The following is a 20,325-nucleotide window of genomic DNA, read 5'->3' on the forward strand; positions in this document are numbered from 1 at the left end:
AGCTTCTCAAACCTAACATGCTCCAGTCTAAAATTTGCATCTCCCACCCTCATCCCTATTTCTTAAAGCTATTTTTCTCATTTCAATAATCTGCCATGCAAAATTCTGGGTGTCAGCTTGGCTACCCCTGGCTCTCGTATTTATTAGTTAACCGTTCTCCAAGACCCACTGAGTCTACCCTTCCAGGTATGTTCTTAAGTATGTTAAGTTGTGAACTCATTGTCCCTGCCACATTTAAGCTACCACTGGTTCTTGCCTGGGCTAAGGCTCCTAATTAATCTCCCTGCATCCACTCTTGACTACATTCACATGTTTTATGTTTATATGATGTCAGCCTCCAACTGGCCAGATAGTTCTTTGATATCAGGGACTGCCGGTATTTAGCTCACCTTTGGGTCCTCAACACCTGACACTGGTCTTAAAATCCATTTACTTAATACATTTATAGTAGCTCTGACTGGTTAACCAGCATCATTTCAGTATGACCTTTGTAGTTTTATTGATGGAACTTGAATGTGTTAGAATTTCTTTAATGCTGTATTTTTCAGTATTAGTGTTATATCTGAGTTTATTTAGCAAATGAATTTTAACTACTTTTCACTTTTGCCCTGGGAAACTTATATCTCTAGGGGGAATATGTTTTGTTTTGTAAGACTTATTTATTTATTTATTTATCCCCCCCACCCCCTTGTCTGCTCTCTGCATCTGTTCGCTGTGCATTCTTCTCTGTCTGCTTGTCTTCTCTTTAGGCGGTACCAGGAAACGATCCTGGGACCTTCTGGAGTGGGAGAGAGTTGCTCAATCTCTTGCATCACCTCAGCTCCTTGGTCTGCTGCATCTCTTATTGTCTCTCCTCTGTGTCTCTCTTTGTTGCGTCACCCTGCTGCACCAGCTCTCCCCTTGGGCCAGTACTCTGATCGGGTCAGCTTGCCATGTGGGCCAGTACTGCACATGGGCCAACGCTCCACTCAGGCCAGCTCACCTTCACCAGGAGATCCCAGGAATTGAACCCGGACCTCCCATATGGTAGATGGGAGCCCAGTTGCTTGAGCCACATCTCCTTCCCATAGGGGAATATGTTTTGGGTATTAATCAGCTTATGATCAAATGAATTTTAGAACAGCAGTCTATATATTGAGGAGTTCTAAATCAATATGCTGAAATTATTTTCTGAGCATCTGAATATCTATGCCATTGGTTTGTCTCCTAGCATTCTTCTGTCTGAAACTTAATGTTTTTTAATTTTATTATGGAAGCACATTTGCTAAATCTTCAATTCAAACCTGTTTGATTGTGTTCTTTTAATCGAGTCTCATGTCCTGATGGTTTAATTTAGTTAGTAATTTTGGTTTGGTTTGCTGTTTTAAAGATGGTTTTGCATATAAAGTTTTACTGCTAGAGCTTAATTGCTGTTTTAAATTGATGATATTGCTCAATAAATAAATTTAATCTATTAAAGTAGAGATGACCTATAAAAAGTTGGTGTTTAGAAATGGGCAACAATCTGTGTACTAAAGATACATAGAGAACATGGATTTAATAGGTATAAACCACGATTTCTCACCCACAACAGTATTAAAATTTGGGGCCAGATAATTCTTTGTTGTCAGGGGCTGTCCTGTGTATTGTGGGATTTTAACAGCATTCCTGACCTCTACTCACATATGCCAGTGGCACATCCCACCCCCTTCCTACCTCCCCCCGCAACTGTGACGACAAAAAGTATCTTTAGACATTGCCGAATTCCCCCCGAGGAGCAAAATTGAACCGGTTAAAAACCAGTGAAACATTCTATACTTAGAATGGGATAAATAGGTCATAAGATGTCTCACTTGGGAAATCTCTAAGTGTCTTTGAGAGTATATTAGCTCTGTGGTACATTGTTAATGGCAAACAGCAGTAGAGACTATATATGGTTTTCACGTTATAAAATTTCTTTGTGTCCTTAGAATGAAGTAACTTCTGCACTTAACCACCTGATTTTACCCCAAACTATGAAAAAAACGGTGCATTGAAAATCATATTTCACTGATAAAGTTTCATTTTGTGGACTGTCTCCAGTTAGTTGATGGTAGAAAAAGAGAACCAAGAGCTGTTGCCATTTGAATTCCTATATGTAGATTACAGGGTTTAACTAATTTTATTTTTTTCTTCAAAGGGACGTGAGAGATGGCTTTAGAAGAAAAAGTTTCTATTCTTCCCATTATGCGAGAGATCGATCTCCTCATAAAAGGGACAATTCTTATCTCAGAGAATCACCTGTAGGCCGAAAGGATTCTCCACACAGCAGATCTGGCTCCAGTGTCAGCAGCAGAAGCTACTCTCCAGAAAGAAGCAAAACATATTCTTTCCATCAATCTCAACATAGAAGTATGTATTTTTAAGACTTGCCCTTTTTCTTTTACAACCAACCCCACATTAATGAGAATATACTGATTCAGATTGTCTTATAGATATTGTGAGAGATACATTTTTAAAAAACTTATTTGGAAAAATTTCAAACTCAGAAAAGTTGGAAGAACAGTTTAATGAACACCATATACACACATACACAGGCTGTTGTTTTGTTTTTGTTTTTTAACCATTTGAAGTTGCAGTTCTCATGACATTTTACGTCTAAATTCTTCAGCTTGTAAGAACTTCCTTTTGCATTCACTTCTGAAAATCATACACTCCCATGTCTTTTGCCAGTTCCTGTACCAGTCTGACTTCTTTAATCTTCTGTGGTGATATCTGTATATATCTGATAAACTGTTTTTTTGTTTTTGTTTTATTTTGATTCAAACTATCAGCAGTCTCTCGTAAATATAAGATATGGCCTTGTAGAATTTAGAGATTAAACCTACTGTAGGTTCCTGTTTTTCCAACCTCTGATTTTTTTATTTTTATTTTTTTAACTTTGGAGTGCCCTGTATTCATGGCATTTTGCAGAATCATATTTATCAACCTGGCTGAGTTGCTTAGTGTTTTGGAATAAACAAATGAAGGAATCTCTTTTCCAGATAAAGCATTCCTGTGTTATCTTTCCAGACTCTATAGGCAACAGTTGAGCTCATTCAGAAAACTTGTCTTGATGCCTTCTATATGCAAGGCACTGTGTTAGCTCCAAAGGCATCTTTCACTAATGAACTAATGCTCCAGAATTTATATATTTTATTTATATATATATATTTCCCCCAGCTAGAATGTTATGTATTACAGCTTTTTCAATATGTATATATAAAATATAACTGTGATGCTAGGATTGATATGTTATAAATGAGATAATATGACATGAGCATGTCAAGGGGAGAGGGACTAATTCTCTCTCTAGAGATAGAAGAATGGGGCATTTGGGTTTATTTTGTTTCACATTTCTATAGGTAGAAAAGTATCTTCTAGGTAGAAGGAATTAAATATAAACTAAGGTACAGAAACCAGAAAAGACCAGAATATTTATTTTTCTCTACTTTTTAAGCTCCTTCCCATTAACTCTCTTTTTTAGCCTTTACCATTTGCAAGTTGAGAGTGATGGAAGACTGCTTCAGATGAAATTGTCCTTCCTTGTGGTTATTGCCAGATATTTTTATTTAGCAAACATTTATCATTTTCTATTATTTGCAGAGCTTGGCAGCTTTTAAAATGGTGGCTCAAGATTCTTACTTGACACCTTGTAGTAAAGCTATTAAGTTATTTAAGATAGTTATTGGTGATACAGTCTTTTTTTTTAATATAAAAATTTATTTTTAAGTCAATGTATGCAACAAATAAAACCTACAGAAAACATTTTCCCATCATAGTCTGTTGCTTTACCAAACAGTATTTGAAAACACATCCCTTCAGTCATTATAAAGTTCTTAAAATACAAAAGAAATTAAATCTGTAAGAAAGTCTCATAGACCAGATGCTGTTGTCAGACTTGTATGTTGGTGGTTATGCTTTAGTACATCCCATGCCATCCACCTCCACTGATGCCACCTTGCCCATGGTTTCCTCCACTGCCTCCACCACCATGGCCATAACCACCCAAGCCACCAGGAGTGCCACATCCTCCACTGTAACTGTCCCCCATTCCATTCTTCCAACAGATCCATAACCTCCCTGATTATCCAGTCCCTCTATGCCATAGCCTCCCATTCCAGAACGTCCCATTCCAGAGCTGCCTCCAGGAGTAGAATTCAAGAAGAGTTCAATATATTGATGTTGCATGTTATTTTTATCTTTAGACATGGCAGCTACTGCATTTTTATGTATCACAAACTCTACATCTGCTTCTCCTGTTGATCTATCATCAGCTCCAATATCAGTATGAACTCATATTGAGTTTAGGGGTGAGAAGAAATTAGCAATATCATTTTCAATTGCATGAAAAGGCAACCCTCTTGTGTACAAAATGACCACCATGAAAACCTGAACTAGAATCCCCAGCTCCACCATAGCTGTGTCCTCCCATACCTCTTCCATCTCTCATTCTGTCATCAAAGCCATCATTTTCATAGCCATAGTTATTACAGCCACCAAAACCTCATAAATACCATCATATCACCTCCTTGTCTCATTCCATAATACTTCCACGCCCAACTCCATAATAACCCCCTCTTCCTCCAGTTAGTCCATCATATGGTCCCGGTTGCCGTCCCAGCCATCTTCTTTTTTTTTTTTATTTTTTTTTATTATGCAATTATTTCCGATCGTTAATTTCTTTTTTTTTAATATTTATTTTTTATTATTATTATTTTTTAATTACATTAAAAAAATATATGAGGTCCCATTCAACCCCACCGCCCCCGCCCCCCACTCCCCCCACAGCAGCACTCTCTCCCATCATCGTGATACATCCATTGCACCTGGTAAGTTCATCTCTGAGCATCACTGCACCCCATAGTCAATGGTTCACATCATAGCCCAGACTCTCTCACGTTCCATCCAGTGGACCCTGGGGGGATCTACAGTGTCCCGTAATTGTCCGTGAAGCACTATCCAGGACAACTCCACGTCCCGAAAACGCCTCCACATCTCATCTCTTCCTTCCGTTCCCCATACCCAGCAGCCCCCATGGCTACCGTTCCCACACCCATTCCACATTTTCTCTGCGGACATTGGATTGGTTGTGTCCATTGCACACCTATGTCAAGTGAGGGCTTAGATTCCACATGGGTACTGGATGCACTCTTCCCGCTTCTAGTTGTAGACACTCTAGGCTCCATGTTGTGGTGGTTGACCTTCTTCAACTCCATGTTAGCTGAGTGGAGTAAGTCCAATAAGTCAAAGTGTAGGAGCTCTGGGCCTGGGTGTCATATTATCAGTCCAGAGATTCAAATTCCCTACATATATCTTAAACCCAGCACCAACTACAATTCCAATAAAGTAGCATGCAAGTCTTGTGAAAAGAGATCCCCTCTGAGTCCATTTCCATCACGCAGAAACACCAGCTCCAAAGAAGGGCCATCTGTCATGGCAGTGAACCCCTTCTGCCATGACCATAGAACCCGTGGGTCTCTTTATCCCTCAAAAGAACCAATACCTGGGGTTGTATCTACCTTATCTGTCTCTTAGACTCTGTTCAGTTGTACATAGGGGTATTCCTTCTGACAACCTCCAGACTCTTTTTTAGAGACTCACAGCCTTATAATCTCATTTCTCCTTTCCATTTCCCCCTTACATTAGGTCAAACCGCTTCCCGAAGTCATGTTATTATATGTAGATAGGTATATTCTGCTGTTCCGCATTGAATCTTTAATTCAAGGTCATTTTCTAGTTGCTTCTTCAGCTGGTATGTGGTAGTGATCCCTCGGTGCCAGGGAGGCTCATCCCCGGGTGTCGTGTCCCACGCTGGGGGGAATGCATCACATCTACACGCTGAGTTTGGCTGTGAGAGTCCAGCCATCTTCTTAGTCCATCTTAAAATCCTTTGATTTCACTCCTGCTACTTCTAGAAATCTCAGTATACCTGTGCCCTATTCTTTCCTTGTGTTTCCCCAGAGCATGTTCTGCTATCTCCTTTGACGCATACTGCACGAAGGCCTCCCCTGTGCTTTTCATCATCACAGTTATCCCATTTGGCATGATTTCCAACCCTTGAAAGAACTGAACTATTACCTCTTTGCTGCAACCAAATGGCAGCCCATAAAGTCATTCTGTCCTACCACTAGCGTCATTTGGACCGTTGTGTTTCATAACCCAGTCCATCTAGATACCGTTTGATTTAGATGCTGTCGGGAGACAGTAACGCCAGTTCTGATGCTTGATGCTCGCGGGGTCTGTTCCTGAGGAGGGGGAAGTTGCTCTTGAGTCACGCTCCCCACAATGGCTCTTCCAATCATCTCTGGCAGTAGCAACTGCTAATTAGCCTTTTTTGAAATTTCTAAAACAAATTTCAGGGAGAATACCTTCTCTTTATCAACTTTCAGCATCCTGGTCAGTGGCCAAAACTCTGAAATCTTGAGATGACATGTGGAGGAGCCAAAATGGAATGCCCTGTCATAGGATCTCCAGGATGCTTTCCCCATCCATTGAGGTCTAAAGACCTTTAATAGCTGAAGTGATGGAAAAATAACAAAGAAAGTTGGGAGGCTAAAATATGGTGTGAATTGAATGAAACAGCATATGGTTTTGTTAATACCTTCGTGTTTATTTTTGTTAGTCATTTTGCTTTGAAAGTGAAGTTCTTTAATCAAGGGAAATAGTTTGTTCTGGAAGAACTCACTTTTCAACTTAAAAAGTTGAACCAATGTCAAACTTTGGTTGATTATTTAACTGCTTGTGCTGAACTGTGAAATTTTTTTTCTATTCTCTTTCATGTAAATGTTTTAATAGTTACATAAGATCCTCTAACACAATTAATAGAGAAATCTTGTTTTAAGCAATAAATGAGAAAAGTATTTTACATATTTGTGACTCTAGTTCTTACTTTACATATAATCATGACAATTTTCTTGCTTTTCTCAGAAAGGCTGAGGTCCTACAATTACCAGTCCCATAAACTGTTAATTTGTTTTAATGTGTTAATTTGGTTTTCTAATATAAATTGAAATTTTGGCAAAGATTTTATATGTTTCTATAAATAGCAGGTGAAAAGAATTTTTTTTCTTATTCCTTTTGCCCTCATTGTCTAATTTTTTAACTTTTAATTTTTGCATTTGTATAGTATTTCTTTTCAAAGTAATTTTTCTTATTTTAATAATCACTACTGTTGGTCAGGTTAACTATTTAAGGACTAATTCTTTATTATTCCTGTATGTTTTTAATATGTCTTTTTTGTGTTTAATTATAAACTGCAGAGCGATTTTACTACTTTTTTTCATCTCAACTACACATTTTCCATTTTGTGTTTATATACACATACACTCACAGGCATACACATATTTAGTTAATTAAATTTCTTTTATTTAGCCATTTGGATAATTATATGGAAATTTGTACTTATTCAGAAAAACTATCATTCTAAATCACACTCTTGTTTTCATCTTGTGCTTCACGTATAAGAATTTTCTGGCTATAACTTGGTTGTGCCAACCTGGTCATAGCTTATCTGCACTATTATTTTTAGTTGCTTTTTGGTGCTTATATTCACAGTGCAGGTTTTTCTAGTTAACTGTTTCCTTCCTCGTTTATTATGGTAAATATTTTTCTAATTAAAATTGTTTTGTTATGCCTTGTATAATTTTACTAGGAATTTATATTTATTTTTTAATCTAGCTCAGTATCTTCTCCACATTTGTCAGCCCTCGGGTATTTATTTCCTCCCCTCACTCAAGTGAATCTTACTGTTTCCTTTCTTATGCTTTTGTTATTTACCTTTTGTTTAGGCCTCTAACATTAAAAGGGAAAGTCTCAGACTCCCATTCTCTGTTAAGGTGTTTCCTGTGATAAGTTTACTACATCACAATCCAGTCCTTCCACCTTTGTTTATAGCTCATTCTTTATAAAAGTATATCTACTTAATACTAGTTATTTGTCCTAGAGCCATACACATAAAAATATTTCTTTATGTTGTAACCTTTTATGTATTTGAAGAGGACCATTATATCCCTAATGATGAGTTTGTTTCTTTTTCCAGGTTTAAATAATTTAGATTCCTTCAGCTGTTCCTTTTGACAGGATTTCCTGACATTTTGCTTTCCTGATTTTCCTTCTGTTTTTCTTTTTTTTTTTTTAAGATTTATTTTATTTATTTCTCTCCCCTTCCCACCCACCCCCCCCTTCTGTTTTTCTTGATACCAGAAGTGAACTTTTATTTTGGCAACCATATTGATGTGTCCTTATGTTCTTGTTGCTTATTGATATTATAGACAACTGAAACCTAAGCCATTTTCATGTGTTTTTTCCCAAAATGCCCCTCAGCTCATGCTTAATTCAGGTGCAGTTGCTTGTGTGTAGTATTTGTATTTTTTTTTTTAAACTCTGGGAATACTAAATTTCATCTAATTAACTTTGGCTTATATAGAGATTTTTTTAAAGGATGTTCCTGGGGAATGAACCCAGGACATCATACACACGCAGTAGACACTCAACCAGTGATATGTCCACTGCATATAGAGATCTTAAAATCTCATTTAGTGATCCTGTGTATTAGCAGCAGATAAAGACAGCTTTATTTTAATGGTAAACTTATGTCCTCTATGTTTGTATTAATCATTCCTAATTATGTTGAGTAGCATAAGACAAAATGTAGAAACCTCTGGGGACTTCTCTCTGTTGGCCTTAGCTATTACCAGTACTGTTTGCAGTAATTCAGCTGTTTGTGATCCCCCATCTTTACTATTATCTTGTCTGCATTTCCACTGGAGGATCTCATGGAAGACTTCCTCAGATGCTCTCTTGAGACTTTTAAGTTATAATGCATTCCCCTCTCAAAACAGTGACATGAAGATTGCCTTGCTTTGTGTTTGTAAATCCATTGTGACTCCTGGTAATGATTTATGTAAGTACTTACAAAGTACCTCTTTGTTAATTCACTCTAAACATTATGCCTAGGGTTAATGTCAAATTTACCAGTAGTGCTCATATATTAATTAGGTATTGTGGGCCTCTTTTGGTTGAATTTTAGAAGTATCAATACTATGTAAGATTTGCAAATTTATTATTTTTGATGATTTGTCTTTTTCTATGGCTCTGACTTTGGGCTAAGCCTCCTTATTTTCTTGATATCAGCTGCCATTATTAAGAACAGAAGAGGGAAGCGGACTTGGCCCAATGGATAGGATGTCTGCCTACCACATTGGAGATCTGCGGTTCAAACCGCGGGCCTCCTTGACCCTTGTGGAGCTGGCCCGTGTGCAGTGCTGATGCGCGCAAGGAGTGCTGTGCCACACAGGGCTGTCCCTTGTGTAGGGGAGCCCCATGTGCAAGGGGGGCACCCCGTAAGGAGAGGTGCCCAGCGTGAAAGAAAGTGCAGCCTGCCCAGGAATGGTGCCGTACACACAGAGAGCTGACACAACAAGATGACGCAGCAAAAAGAAACAGATTCCTGGCGCCGCTGATAAGAATAGAAGTGGTCACAGAAGAACACACAGCAAATGGACACAGAGAGCAGACAACTGGGGGGTGGGGGAAGGGGAGAACAATAAATCTTTAAAAAAAAAAAAGAATAGAAGATATTTTAAGGGAAGATTATTATTCATAAGCATTTAATCTTTTTTTAAGAACACATCTTCTAAGATAAGTGAAAATGTATGAGAAGTATTTGGAAGATGGAGTCCATTAGTAACCTTCAGTGTAGTAGGAAGAGACACGTGTCTTAATACCGCTTGCTTATGAATAAATTTTGAAGCCTGTATGAATTTTTGGATTATAGCTGAAATACAGTAAAAGTTTGAGGCTTATTTCTGCTTTTAGAGAAAAGGCTTTTCTCTGCAGGTTTAAAGTGGTAATGGAGATTGATAACAAGTCTTTGTCATCAGATCATACATATTAGGCAGTAGAAATAGAGCATAAAACCATTCTCTTAGCAACTGAATATCACTGTTTCTTTTTTTAAATTTTTTAAAAATTTAATTTTTAAAGGAGCTTTAGATTACATAAATGTTACCTTTAAAATATAGGAGATTCCCATATACCCCACCCCCCACCCCCACACTTTACCCCATTAACATCTTTCATTTAGTGCAATACATTTGTTACAATTGATGTACATATATTGAAGATTGCATTGTTTTACACTTTGCACAGCACAGTTGTATAGGTTTTGACAAGATGTATAATGGCTTGAATTCGTCATTGCGATATCATGCAGACCGATTCTAATGTCTCAAAAATATGCCCCATGTTACACCTATTCTTCCCTCTCCCTACCTCAGAACCTCTGGTAACTACTGTCTTTATATTAATGTTACAAGTTCTTACATTACTGGAATAATAAGTCTACTTTAGTCCATAGTTGCCTTCTCCCCTTTTGTATGTTCAGTCCTCTCTCTTGAGGATTTTGGAATAATGATGCCCATTCTGCTTCCAACTGAGATGAGACGTAGATCCCATGGAGCAGATGGATGAAACTCACAGTGTGTCTTGATTTGAAATCTACTCATACGATCTTCTGTTATAAAACTAATGGGTTAATATTTCCATATGTGTGGGAAGCGGAGTGATGGCATTCACACCATCCCTGTCTTAGCACTTAGTTGGTAGCATACATTCATAATGTGTGCAGATGCAGTAGTGTTTTGTTTATATTTTTAAAAGTGAGCCCCTGTGTTTTGAGCTCATGCATTAGGAAAGAGTAGTATTCAGAAGTGTGCTTCTAAGTATTCTGTCAGTAGGTCTTTATTTGTTGCATCTCTGACCTCCTAAAGATGATTATCTTGGGTAAGCAGAGGTGATGTTAAGCCCTCTACCCTGTCCCTTGTTTTCCCCACCATCACCATATTTTGCTGTCTTGAACACAAGAACATTTTGTGTGTGCATGCCCTCCATTTTCTAATTTATATCTTCTTGAAGCAACTAGATTTCTGGGAAATCAATTTCTTCCTAACTAAAAGCCCAGAGTTTCCAGATCTTTAGCCATGATCCAGAAAAATCATTTCCTTAGCATCTGTGTAGACAGCTCTTCTCTTTTTCATTCTTCTCTTTCAAAGCCTTAATTGTCAAAGAAGGCATGACTGTCCCCTTTGAAACACTTGTGTTGTGACATTGGTCATTTAAAGGACTGTCATTCAAACATATCTTTTTATTCTTTCACTCACCATTTATTGGCATGGCTTTTGATTTCCATACTGGCAACTTCAGAATATTTCTTTTCTGGTTTCTTTCTTCCGTCCTATTTCATATGCAGAAATATGCTGAGCCTCCTCTCAAATGAGTAGTTAGTGTTTACTTACTAAGATCAGATGTGAGACAAATTTGAAGCGATGGCTGAATATCTGAGAAATAGAGTTCTGTCAGAAGAGTAAGCAAAAGAGGTGGATTTGAGTGACATTTATATTTATAGTGTTGATTAGAGCCAAAAGAATAGCAGAGCAAAAAGGATGGAGGTTAGAAGAAGCACTCACTTTAGGGAGCAATAACTAACAAAGAAGAGAGAGAAAGGTGTAGTGAGGAGGTGTAGGAAGGCAAATACGGAAGGATGAAGGCAAGAGACGAAATGGTAGCATGTTAGGAGAAGTTGTTTATCAATTATTAAAATGCTGTAGTTGAGGACAAGAAGAATGAGATCTTGAGTTTTAATATGACCAGATCATTGGAAACTTTACAAACGATGGGATAGTTTCTGGAGTTCTTGTATTGAAAAAAAAAATCAAACCCAAACTCAGTGGATTAAAATGACCACTTGTTTGTTCCTGATTCTGCAGTTTGAGCTGGGCTTAGCTGGATGGCGTTGCTGGTCTCTTTGGGCACTATTAAATAGTCCAAACCTGTTTAAAGCAACAGGAATGGGAATCTGTACTTAAGTGTGGTCATTCTCTGGAACTAGAACTTGGAATTGACACTGACCCTCCAGGGCAAAAAAAAGACCTGATATCTATGGAGTGAATAATCCCACCATGACTAATTTCAAGCTACCAATCTGAAATAACTGAACACAGTTTAGAGGAGATGTATGTAGTCCATTCTCACTAGCTGTATGAGCCGGCCTCAGACTCCAGTGTGCCCCTGTAAAATATCACTGTTCTTCTCGATCTAGAGATCTACTTTTAGGTAGCTTAAAAAATAATAACGCAGGATTTAATAAATAGCTGAAGAGTTTTATGTAAAGGGAAAAGAAGGATAGGAAAACTTAAAATAAGTGCTTGAAATAAATGACTAAAACAAGGATCTGAACGGATACTATAGTAAACTAAGGACTTGGCTAAAGCAAAAAAGAAAGTAGCAACCACAGGGTTTACAGTGTTCTTTAGATAAAAATTAACTACTCAGGAGGAACAAAAACTTCATTGATGCTAAAGAGACCAGTGATGTAATGACACTTGCATAGCTTTATTTTTTGAACATGCTCTAGGCCCTCCATATGATCAAATCCAATGCTCATGATACAAGAGTTGGTGGCATCAGTCACTCGAAACTTGTATTTGTCCAGAGGGCCTGTCGGTATGTGGTTGTAGTCCTAAAGGACATGCTGAGTCCATCATATGCAGAAAATAAATATTCAGATGTGATTCACTAAAGTAAAAAAAAAAAAAAAAAAAAGGTGGACAATGAGAAAAGGAAGCTACAACGCTTAACATTCTTGCCAAAGTGGTATGGCAATGTTTGCATGACAACACATTTCAGTGCAAGATGCTGGCAGTGTCAAGATAATTCAGAAAATATATGGGGCAAAAATTTTAAATTGACAATTTGGGATCTATAGTAGAAGAACTTGAAATAAATGTCAAGGAATTTGCATCTTACTAGAAAGATATTTGAAGATCCTTTATATATTTAGGCTGCTGTCTACATCATTTAGAGTTTGCATTTGGGAAGCTAACATAATGTTTACAAGAGTCTAAGTATGGGATAATTAGGGGTTTAACTAAGAGTGACTGGATTTGTTTATAAAGCAAATCCATAAATGAAATGAGAGCGTTTGCCTGGAATGAATCAGCAAGATTTAGTATTAAAATAGGCCCGTCCCTCGTGGAGAGCGTAAGAATGGCTACGTGCAGTTAGCCATTGTACGCCTGGTGAACTGATAGGCCATGAAAACGTTCCTAGTGTTGTTTCTAAAAATTTCTGTTGATGATTTCTTTCACTCATTTTGTGTATCATCTTTTACCACCTCTTTGAAAGACAGCTTTGTGGAGGAGATTAGACAAGGTGCTTACAAAAATGAAATAAGATGGGATCCTTGTCTTCAGCTTTCAGTGTCTTATCTTACTACATTCTTTTCCTCATTCCTTTCTGCCAGTGCTCTCCTTGGCAAGCCTCATCTTAACACTTCCATTGCTGTTGGATCCAGTTTGCATCTAGCTTTAAACAGAGCTTTTCTCGTGTTCTTTTACTTACTCCTCTTCGGTGGAGGTTGCTTAGGCAGCCCAACTGGAAGGTGGGGTCGGGAACGTTGAGGGCCACCAGCAAATGCCCACAAGTCACTCTCGTTCTGGTCATTCCCGCTTCTGGGTTCTTTGTTCCTCTGGGGCACGAGGTGCTGGTGTTAACTCCTCCCTGCCCGCCTTTCCCTAGAGTCCGTGCGTGCCGGTGCATCCTACAAACGGCAGAATGAAGGAAAGCCAGAAAGAGGTGAGTTTTGAGTTAGATTCTGACTTGGGATTGTGAAAGGGTGGGGGGCTTGCATTAACAGCGGTTATGGGAATGGGGAAAGTGTCTCATGGCTCCATCGGTCTACCATCAGAATCAGAGTGGAACAGCGACAGACCCAGAAAGTAAGGTTGGGGGAGAATGTGTGGGTTGGTTGTCTGGATTAGCCATTCCTGGCCAGTGGTCGCCACCTCACGAGGAAGTTGAGATCTGTAGAGCAGACGGATAAGCTATAGGCAGATAGAACTCGACAATGGTAGCATCAGGGAATTTCTATTTACCTTTTCTTCATGCTCTTTCTGCCCATCTGTATCATTTTTCTTTGTCCTTTGCTTCTTGCCTGTCCCTTCCCGTGCCCCCATGCAACAGGCATATATGGAAATACGTGAATATGTGATAAACCTCCTGCTTCATCCCTGTGTTCCTTTGCTTCTGCATACTGAAATAGTTGAAATATGCTTAAAATCAGAAAAGGTCCTAAGATTGTATTTGGGATCATACTTGCATACCTGAAGTGCTGATAATCTTGTTTGTAAAGGAACTGCTAAGTAAGTAACAGCTGCTTGTGAAAGGGTCTTTTTCTCTGTATATTTGCCGAATTTGAGCTTGCAATTATACCTTTAATTAGCATAGTGTACTGCGCTGAGTGGTGTAGCTCCTCATCCTCTTTCAAGAGATTGTTATCCCTTGAAAAGAAAATTTAGCTTTTCACCTGATTTTTGAGTGCCTTCTCTTGTCTTCAAGGGCAAGAAGCTAGGTTGGCCTTGGGTATGCAGCAGTGAATGAACTAATACTTGCTCCTCTAGGAAGGAGCTTTTGGTATAGTGGGTTAGACTGACAGTCATAGTATGATGTGGAATTTGCCAAGTGCAATAGAAATACAGTAGGAGGGGAACAGATGTTGCTCAAGTGGTTGAGCTCCTGCTTCCCACCTACGAGTTCCTGGGTTCAATCCCTAGTACCTCCTAAAGACAATCAAATGTAAAAACATCTCTCATTGGGGAGCAGATACAGCTCAGCAGTTGAGTGCCCTCTTCCCATGTATGAGGTTCTGGGTTTTTTTAGAAGGTAAAAACAAAAACAACTTTTGATTTTTAAGATATGCAAGAACCTTTAAACTTGCTTAGTGTGAAAGCCTCTTATAGTTCTACAAGTTAAAAGATACTAGAGTTATGTCTTTTTAAAAACCACTCGAGTGTCAAAGCTGGAGTACTCAGCCTAGAGCAGGGGTTCTCAGTCTCAGCCTTATTGATATTGAAGCCAGATAATTCTTTGTTGACCAGTCCTCTGGGGGGAGGGGGGGTGTTGGTGCACTGTCCCGTGCATTGTAGGATGTTTAGCAGCATCCCTGGCCTTATTTACTGTATGCCAGTGGTACTGTCCCCGTCGTGACAATCAAAAATATCTCCACTCCTTGCCCGATGTCCATGTAGGGGTGGGGAAGGTGTGAGTGACAAATTGCCGGCAGTTGAGGATCACTGGTCTAGAGTCCGCCTTTGTGGTCTACAGGGGATTGGAAAGAGGTGTTACTCACTGCTGTTCTATGTAGTGAAAGCTTTTGGGCCTCTAGGTCTTTACTTAGCGGTTACTGGACTATAGCAGGAAGAGCTTAAGAGGCTTTTTGACCAAAGCAGGCTTTGCCTCAGTTTCAAGGTCATTTGGTTTCTGCTTTTGCTCTTGACTGCTTTCCTGGCCTTCACTCGCTGCCCAGTCTTGACTAGCTTCTGTGTGACTCCTGACTTGGTGCCAATTTCTCATCCTCTCCATGTTATTAATTTTGTCAGTTCTAGCAATTAGGAACAGATGAATTATATATAACAGATAATTTGATTAAATATTTTTCTAGTAACAGTGCTCTGTTTTAAATTTTTAAGATTGTTTTTAACTAAGCCTGTTTTATTGCTGTTGTTGAACCTGCTAAAGAAATGTTTAAATATATTTTCTAGCTTAGGTATATTACTATTAGTAATGGTATACACAGCATTTTATGAATTTCCAAAGTGACTAATGATAAAGGTCAGTGACTTTATCTTACCCAGATTTATATTTATTCATTGAACAAATAATTAGGTACTCATTTAGTGCCAGGCACTGGATTAGTGTTGGAATTATGACTTCCTAGTTTTTAGTTCTATTTTTAAAGCTATCTAAACATATCAGGAATACCTGCTATGCTTCCTACATGCCTCTCTCCTTGATGTTATCCATTAATTAATTCTTTTTGGTGGTTCTAAATAATAACTATCCTTGGATTTTTAATATCCTTGGATATTAAAATTTGACTTTTGAGAACTTGGGAGAGGAAGCATTCATGATTTTAAAATGTGGGTTTGTTGTTTTTGTTTTTGTTTTTTTTTGCCTTTCTTGGTGTCTACTCTGTGGCTCCAGGTTTGGTAACTGGCATTGGTATGGCCAAGATGCCAGTTAGGATATCCTTTGGTTCTGGGTTATTTCAAAAATTTTATGGTGCTCAGAACCTGAGAAAGATAGATAATTTTAAATATTAACAGCCTTAATATAATTATCATGAAAATTTCAGTACTAAGATAAGCATATGACCTCCTCATTAATTCAGTAATAAAAATCACTATCGAAAACCAAATGAGCGCGGTGGACTTGGCCCATGGTTAGGGCGTCCGTCTACCACATAGGAGGTCCACGGTTCAAACTCCGGGTCTCCTTGACCTGTGTGGAGCTGGCCCACGCTCAGTGCTGATGCATGCAAGGAATGCCATGCTACGCAGGGGTGTCCCGGCGTAGGGGAGCCGCATGCACAAGGAGTGCGCCCCATAAGGAGAGCCGCTCGGCGCGCAAGAAAGTGCAGCCTGCCCAGGAATGGTGCCACACACATGGAGAGCTGACTCAACAAGACGACGCAACAAAAAGAAACACAGATTCCTATGCCTCTGACAACAACAGAAGCGGACAAAGAAGACGCAGCAAATAGACACAGAGAACAGACAACCGGGGTTGGGGGGGAGGGGAGAGAAATAAATAAATAAATCTAAAAAAAAAAAAAAGGAAAACCAAATGAGCTAGAAAATGACGTTTTATATTTTCTTATATAGGTAAAGAGAGACCTTTACAGGCTATGAAAACATCAGGAGATACTTCACCCTCAAGTTCTTCAGCAGTTACTTCATCAAAGGTTTGTTACACTTCTAAAATGAGTTTAAAGAAGAATTACAAAGTACATGAACTGTCTGTCTAGTAGAGATGCTTTTATTCTTTACTGTCATATCTAATGGGGGGTAATGTGCTGCATTCAAAACTTGAATTTTAAGAAGCCACAACCTGAAAGTAGCAAGCAGAGTAAATGAACAATTTACTTATAGAAATTTTCCCACAGGTTATGCTAAAATTAGAACTTACTCTGACCCTTGCTTGTCTTTATCCTAATCAGATGGGAGTGAATATTCAGATGGGACATAGTGTACTACTGGATACTAGATAGTGTATTAAATATTTACTTCTCTTTTTCATTCATTCAGAATTCCTAAGATACAAGAAAATAAGTGTCTCTATTTTATAGAAGATAAATAAAGGCTCAGATGTTAATAATCTTCTCAAGGACATAGCTACTCTTTTCCCTATGTGATTCTCATTCCTACCTTCCCAGCATCCCAAAACACCTTGAAAAGCTGACCCAGGCTTCTAAGCCTCAACAATTTAAAATTTGATTTGTGGGTTGCACTTTCCTTCTGTTCTGTCCACTATCTTCCCTAAGGTTCTTTTCACTAATCTTTTATCTTTTCTCTTTGCCAAACTGTTGTTAATTCTGTTCTCTTCTTTCTTCGCTTTGTTTGTTCTTCTCTCTTCTGTGTTTTTAGCTTTTCAACAAGAGTCTACAGTCTGTCTGTGTTGAGTGTTCAGGAAGTAGCTGCTTTTTTGCCTTGAAGGGAGCAAAAACCTTTTCTTTATGACAGCGTGTATCTTTGGAGATTTCTCAGAAGTCTGAGAGTTCTGGAGTGCTGGGTTTTGAATAGCAAAGATTTATTGGATTTTTTGGTTCTGTCTTATATCAAGAGTGTTTTACCTACTTGAAAGACTGAATGTTTTTTTCTTGTCAGATAGTAAGTATATGAAAAAAGAGTACTACTGGCCCATTCAAGTCACTTTGAAAATTTAAATTAGCATGTGTAAAATACTCATTTCCTCTGAAATATAGTTAATCTAAGTACAAGTTACAACAAAGGACTTTGTGCTATGTGTTAAAATTTATTTAGTGTGAAACAGCCATAAAGAATTTTAGATATTTTTGTCTTACAGTTTCAACATATGTTTGCATTTTTGTCACTCAGACCTTGGAGTCTTAAAATAGAATCAGAATTTCAGTACTGTAGATTTATAATAATTTTAGATATCGGGAAGTTAAGGCCCCCTCTGTCCTTTGCTAAGAATCACATGTACTTGCAGGGGCTTTATTAATTACCTAGATTTCCTCATTTGGTGGAGGACTTTTTCTTCTAGGTATTATGGTTGCCCTATGTAAGAAAAATTTTTCACAGCTCATTTCCTGTTGTTAGAGGTTAGTTTCAAATGATAGTTTTTCAAGTGGGCAGAATTTAATGACATGTAGAAGATTCCGTTACGGAAGGCTTTTGCTTCCCTCTTTGCTAGAGAGAAAATAAAGCCTACCCGAGCCTCCTTCATGGAGTTCCATTTAATTAAAATACTTTTTTGGTTTGCGTATAAAGCATGTTATAAATAGTAATGTGCCATATGATGGAGAGGGTTGCTCTCAGAGGAAGTATGTTTGGAATCAATGATGGAACTTCAGAGAAGTAGGAGCTAGAGACACAATTAGGGGTGGCAGGACCTAGCTGATGAAAATTATGCTAATGAAATAGAATGGAATCAGTTACCATAAAGGCCATAGGAAAGAATTTTTCTAAGTTGTGCTTTACAATTTTTACATCTTATTCTACGACATAGGTTTTCAGACAGTATTATGGGAATCTTATGTGATCCAGAAAACACATTTTATTTCCATTATTTTTATATTGACTCCATGAACTGGTTGGTCTTCATCAAATATATTTTTGTATAATGGATTTGTATGAATGAATCTGGGAAAGAAAGAAAAATTATAGCACTAAGCATTATCCTAGATACTAAGGCCTATTGACTCTCTCAATTCTCACAGCTACTTTAAGTGACTATTATTAATCCTCATAAATAAGGAAACTAAGATAGGTGGTGTCATAAGTTATAAAATCATCTAATTAGCAAGGGGTGAAACTGTAGCTCAAAGCAAGATCTCTCTGTAACTCCAAAGCCTGTACTTTGTTTATTGCTTAACATGGTTAAGGGAAGTAGTGGTGGTAACAAAAAATGAAATTTGAATTTAAAAACTTTGCGTAAAGTATAGGGCTTACATAACTTATAAATTATATAAGTAGCATATCTCGACATTTCTGTTGCATTAATTAGGAATTTACCTTGTTGGGGATTGAACCAGTACCTCCTACACGGGAAGCAGGTGCTCATCCACAGTGATGAGGTTTTGACATTATTCATTTTCACTATATATAATTAAAAATAAGTTGAAATTAGTGATGTCTTTTATATTCTAAATACAATTAATACATGAGTTAATTGTCATGTCTTTTGCCTTGCTCCATAGACGAATTTCTGAAGTTTGATATAAACAAAATTGAATCAGATCTGGTCTGTGTCCCAAAGGAATTGCTTCTTAGAGGAATTCTATGTTGATATTTTTGAAACAGCAAATAAAAAATTTACCTGTTCTCCATATAAATTTGGAGACTTCTATGATTTTAAGTGTTAAGAATATAAGTGGGGATGCACTTTTAATGTATTTGAACTTTAAAAGCCCTTGAGAAATGTAACATAAATGTTCTTTGGTTTTTATTAGGTGTTAGACAAGCCCAGTAGGCTAACTGAAAAGGAACTTGCTGAGGCTGCCAGCAAATGGGCTGCTGAAAAGGTAGAGAAGGGAGATGAAAGCAACTTACCTGAGATTTCTGAGTATGAGGTATGGTGTAATTTCTCTTTTGTTTCATATCTGAAGTTTTTGTCTAGGTTTAAAATTATTTGGGGTAAAATATTTGGTTTGTTTTAGTACTTTTAAGTATTATATGCGGAGAAAATGTCCTCATGGATTATTAAGATTTACCACACAGAGAAGTAGTCTGAAAATGAATGATTCTGAATTAAGTAGTCATACTATGCCTGAATGTCTCTAGTAGTTTAGGAGTTTAGGAATAGTATAAATATGGAATTTAAGGGAAATGCATTATTTATAGCCTTTGTAATGGCTTTTGCTATTTTAAAAGTATCTCAGGAAATCATGCTGAGCCACTAGTTATAAACCATTGAATTCAGCATAAAAATCTAATTACGTCTTGGATCTTGGGCTGTATTTATATTGCATGCTACACTTTATGCAAATTATCTCATAAATATCCCAAGAAATGGAATTATGCATAGTTGGGGCTACTTTTGAGTGACAAAAAATGAGAGCTTTTTGGGGGGCCATAGAGAACTCTTTATGAAATGTTTATATTAAACTTTGAAAATGAATTGAAAAATTTCTGTACAACCGATAACTGGTAGGGAAATAGAGCAGTTTCATGGGCAAAATAAGCTTTTAGGTTCAGGATTTGATACTAAATGAATTATGTTGACAGTGTAGGCAAAGAATATAAAAAT

General features: G+C 37.8%; 1 protein-coding gene and 1 pseudogene across 19 annotated transcripts in view; one reads left to right on the forward strand and one right to left on the reverse strand.

Annotated features, from left to right (window-relative positions):
* The window catches only part of PPHLN1 (periphilin 1), a 146,609-nt gene that overhangs the window by 58,774 nt on the left and 67,510 nt on the right, over positions 1–20,325 (forward strand). For 13 of the 19 annotated variants that reach the window (XM_012526877.3, XM_012526875.3, XM_058307837.1 and 10 more), the window contains 4 exons: positions 2,159–2,370; positions 13,576–13,632; positions 16,719–16,798; positions 19,529–19,648. In XM_012526877.3, coding sequence (XP_012382331.1) covers positions 2,159–2,370; positions 13,576–13,632; positions 16,719–16,798; positions 19,529–19,648 — 469 coding nt within the window. The remainder of the gene's footprint in view (positions 1–2,158; positions 2,371–13,575; positions 13,633–16,718; positions 16,799–19,528; positions 19,649–20,325) is intronic. The other 6 variants (XM_058307835.1, XM_012526873.4, XM_012526882.4 and 3 more) reach the window with 1 other exon arrangement.
* LOC101413109 (heterogeneous nuclear ribonucleoprotein H3 pseudogene) lies at positions 3,920–4,490 on the reverse strand (annotated as a pseudogene).

Source organism: Dasypus novemcinctus, chromosome 12 (assembly GCF_030445035.2).
Source record: "Dasypus novemcinctus isolate mDasNov1 chromosome 12, mDasNov1.1.hap2, whole genome shotgun sequence".
In the NCBI taxonomy this organism is placed as follows: domain Eukaryota; kingdom Metazoa; phylum Chordata; class Mammalia; order Cingulata; family Dasypodidae; genus Dasypus; species Dasypus novemcinctus.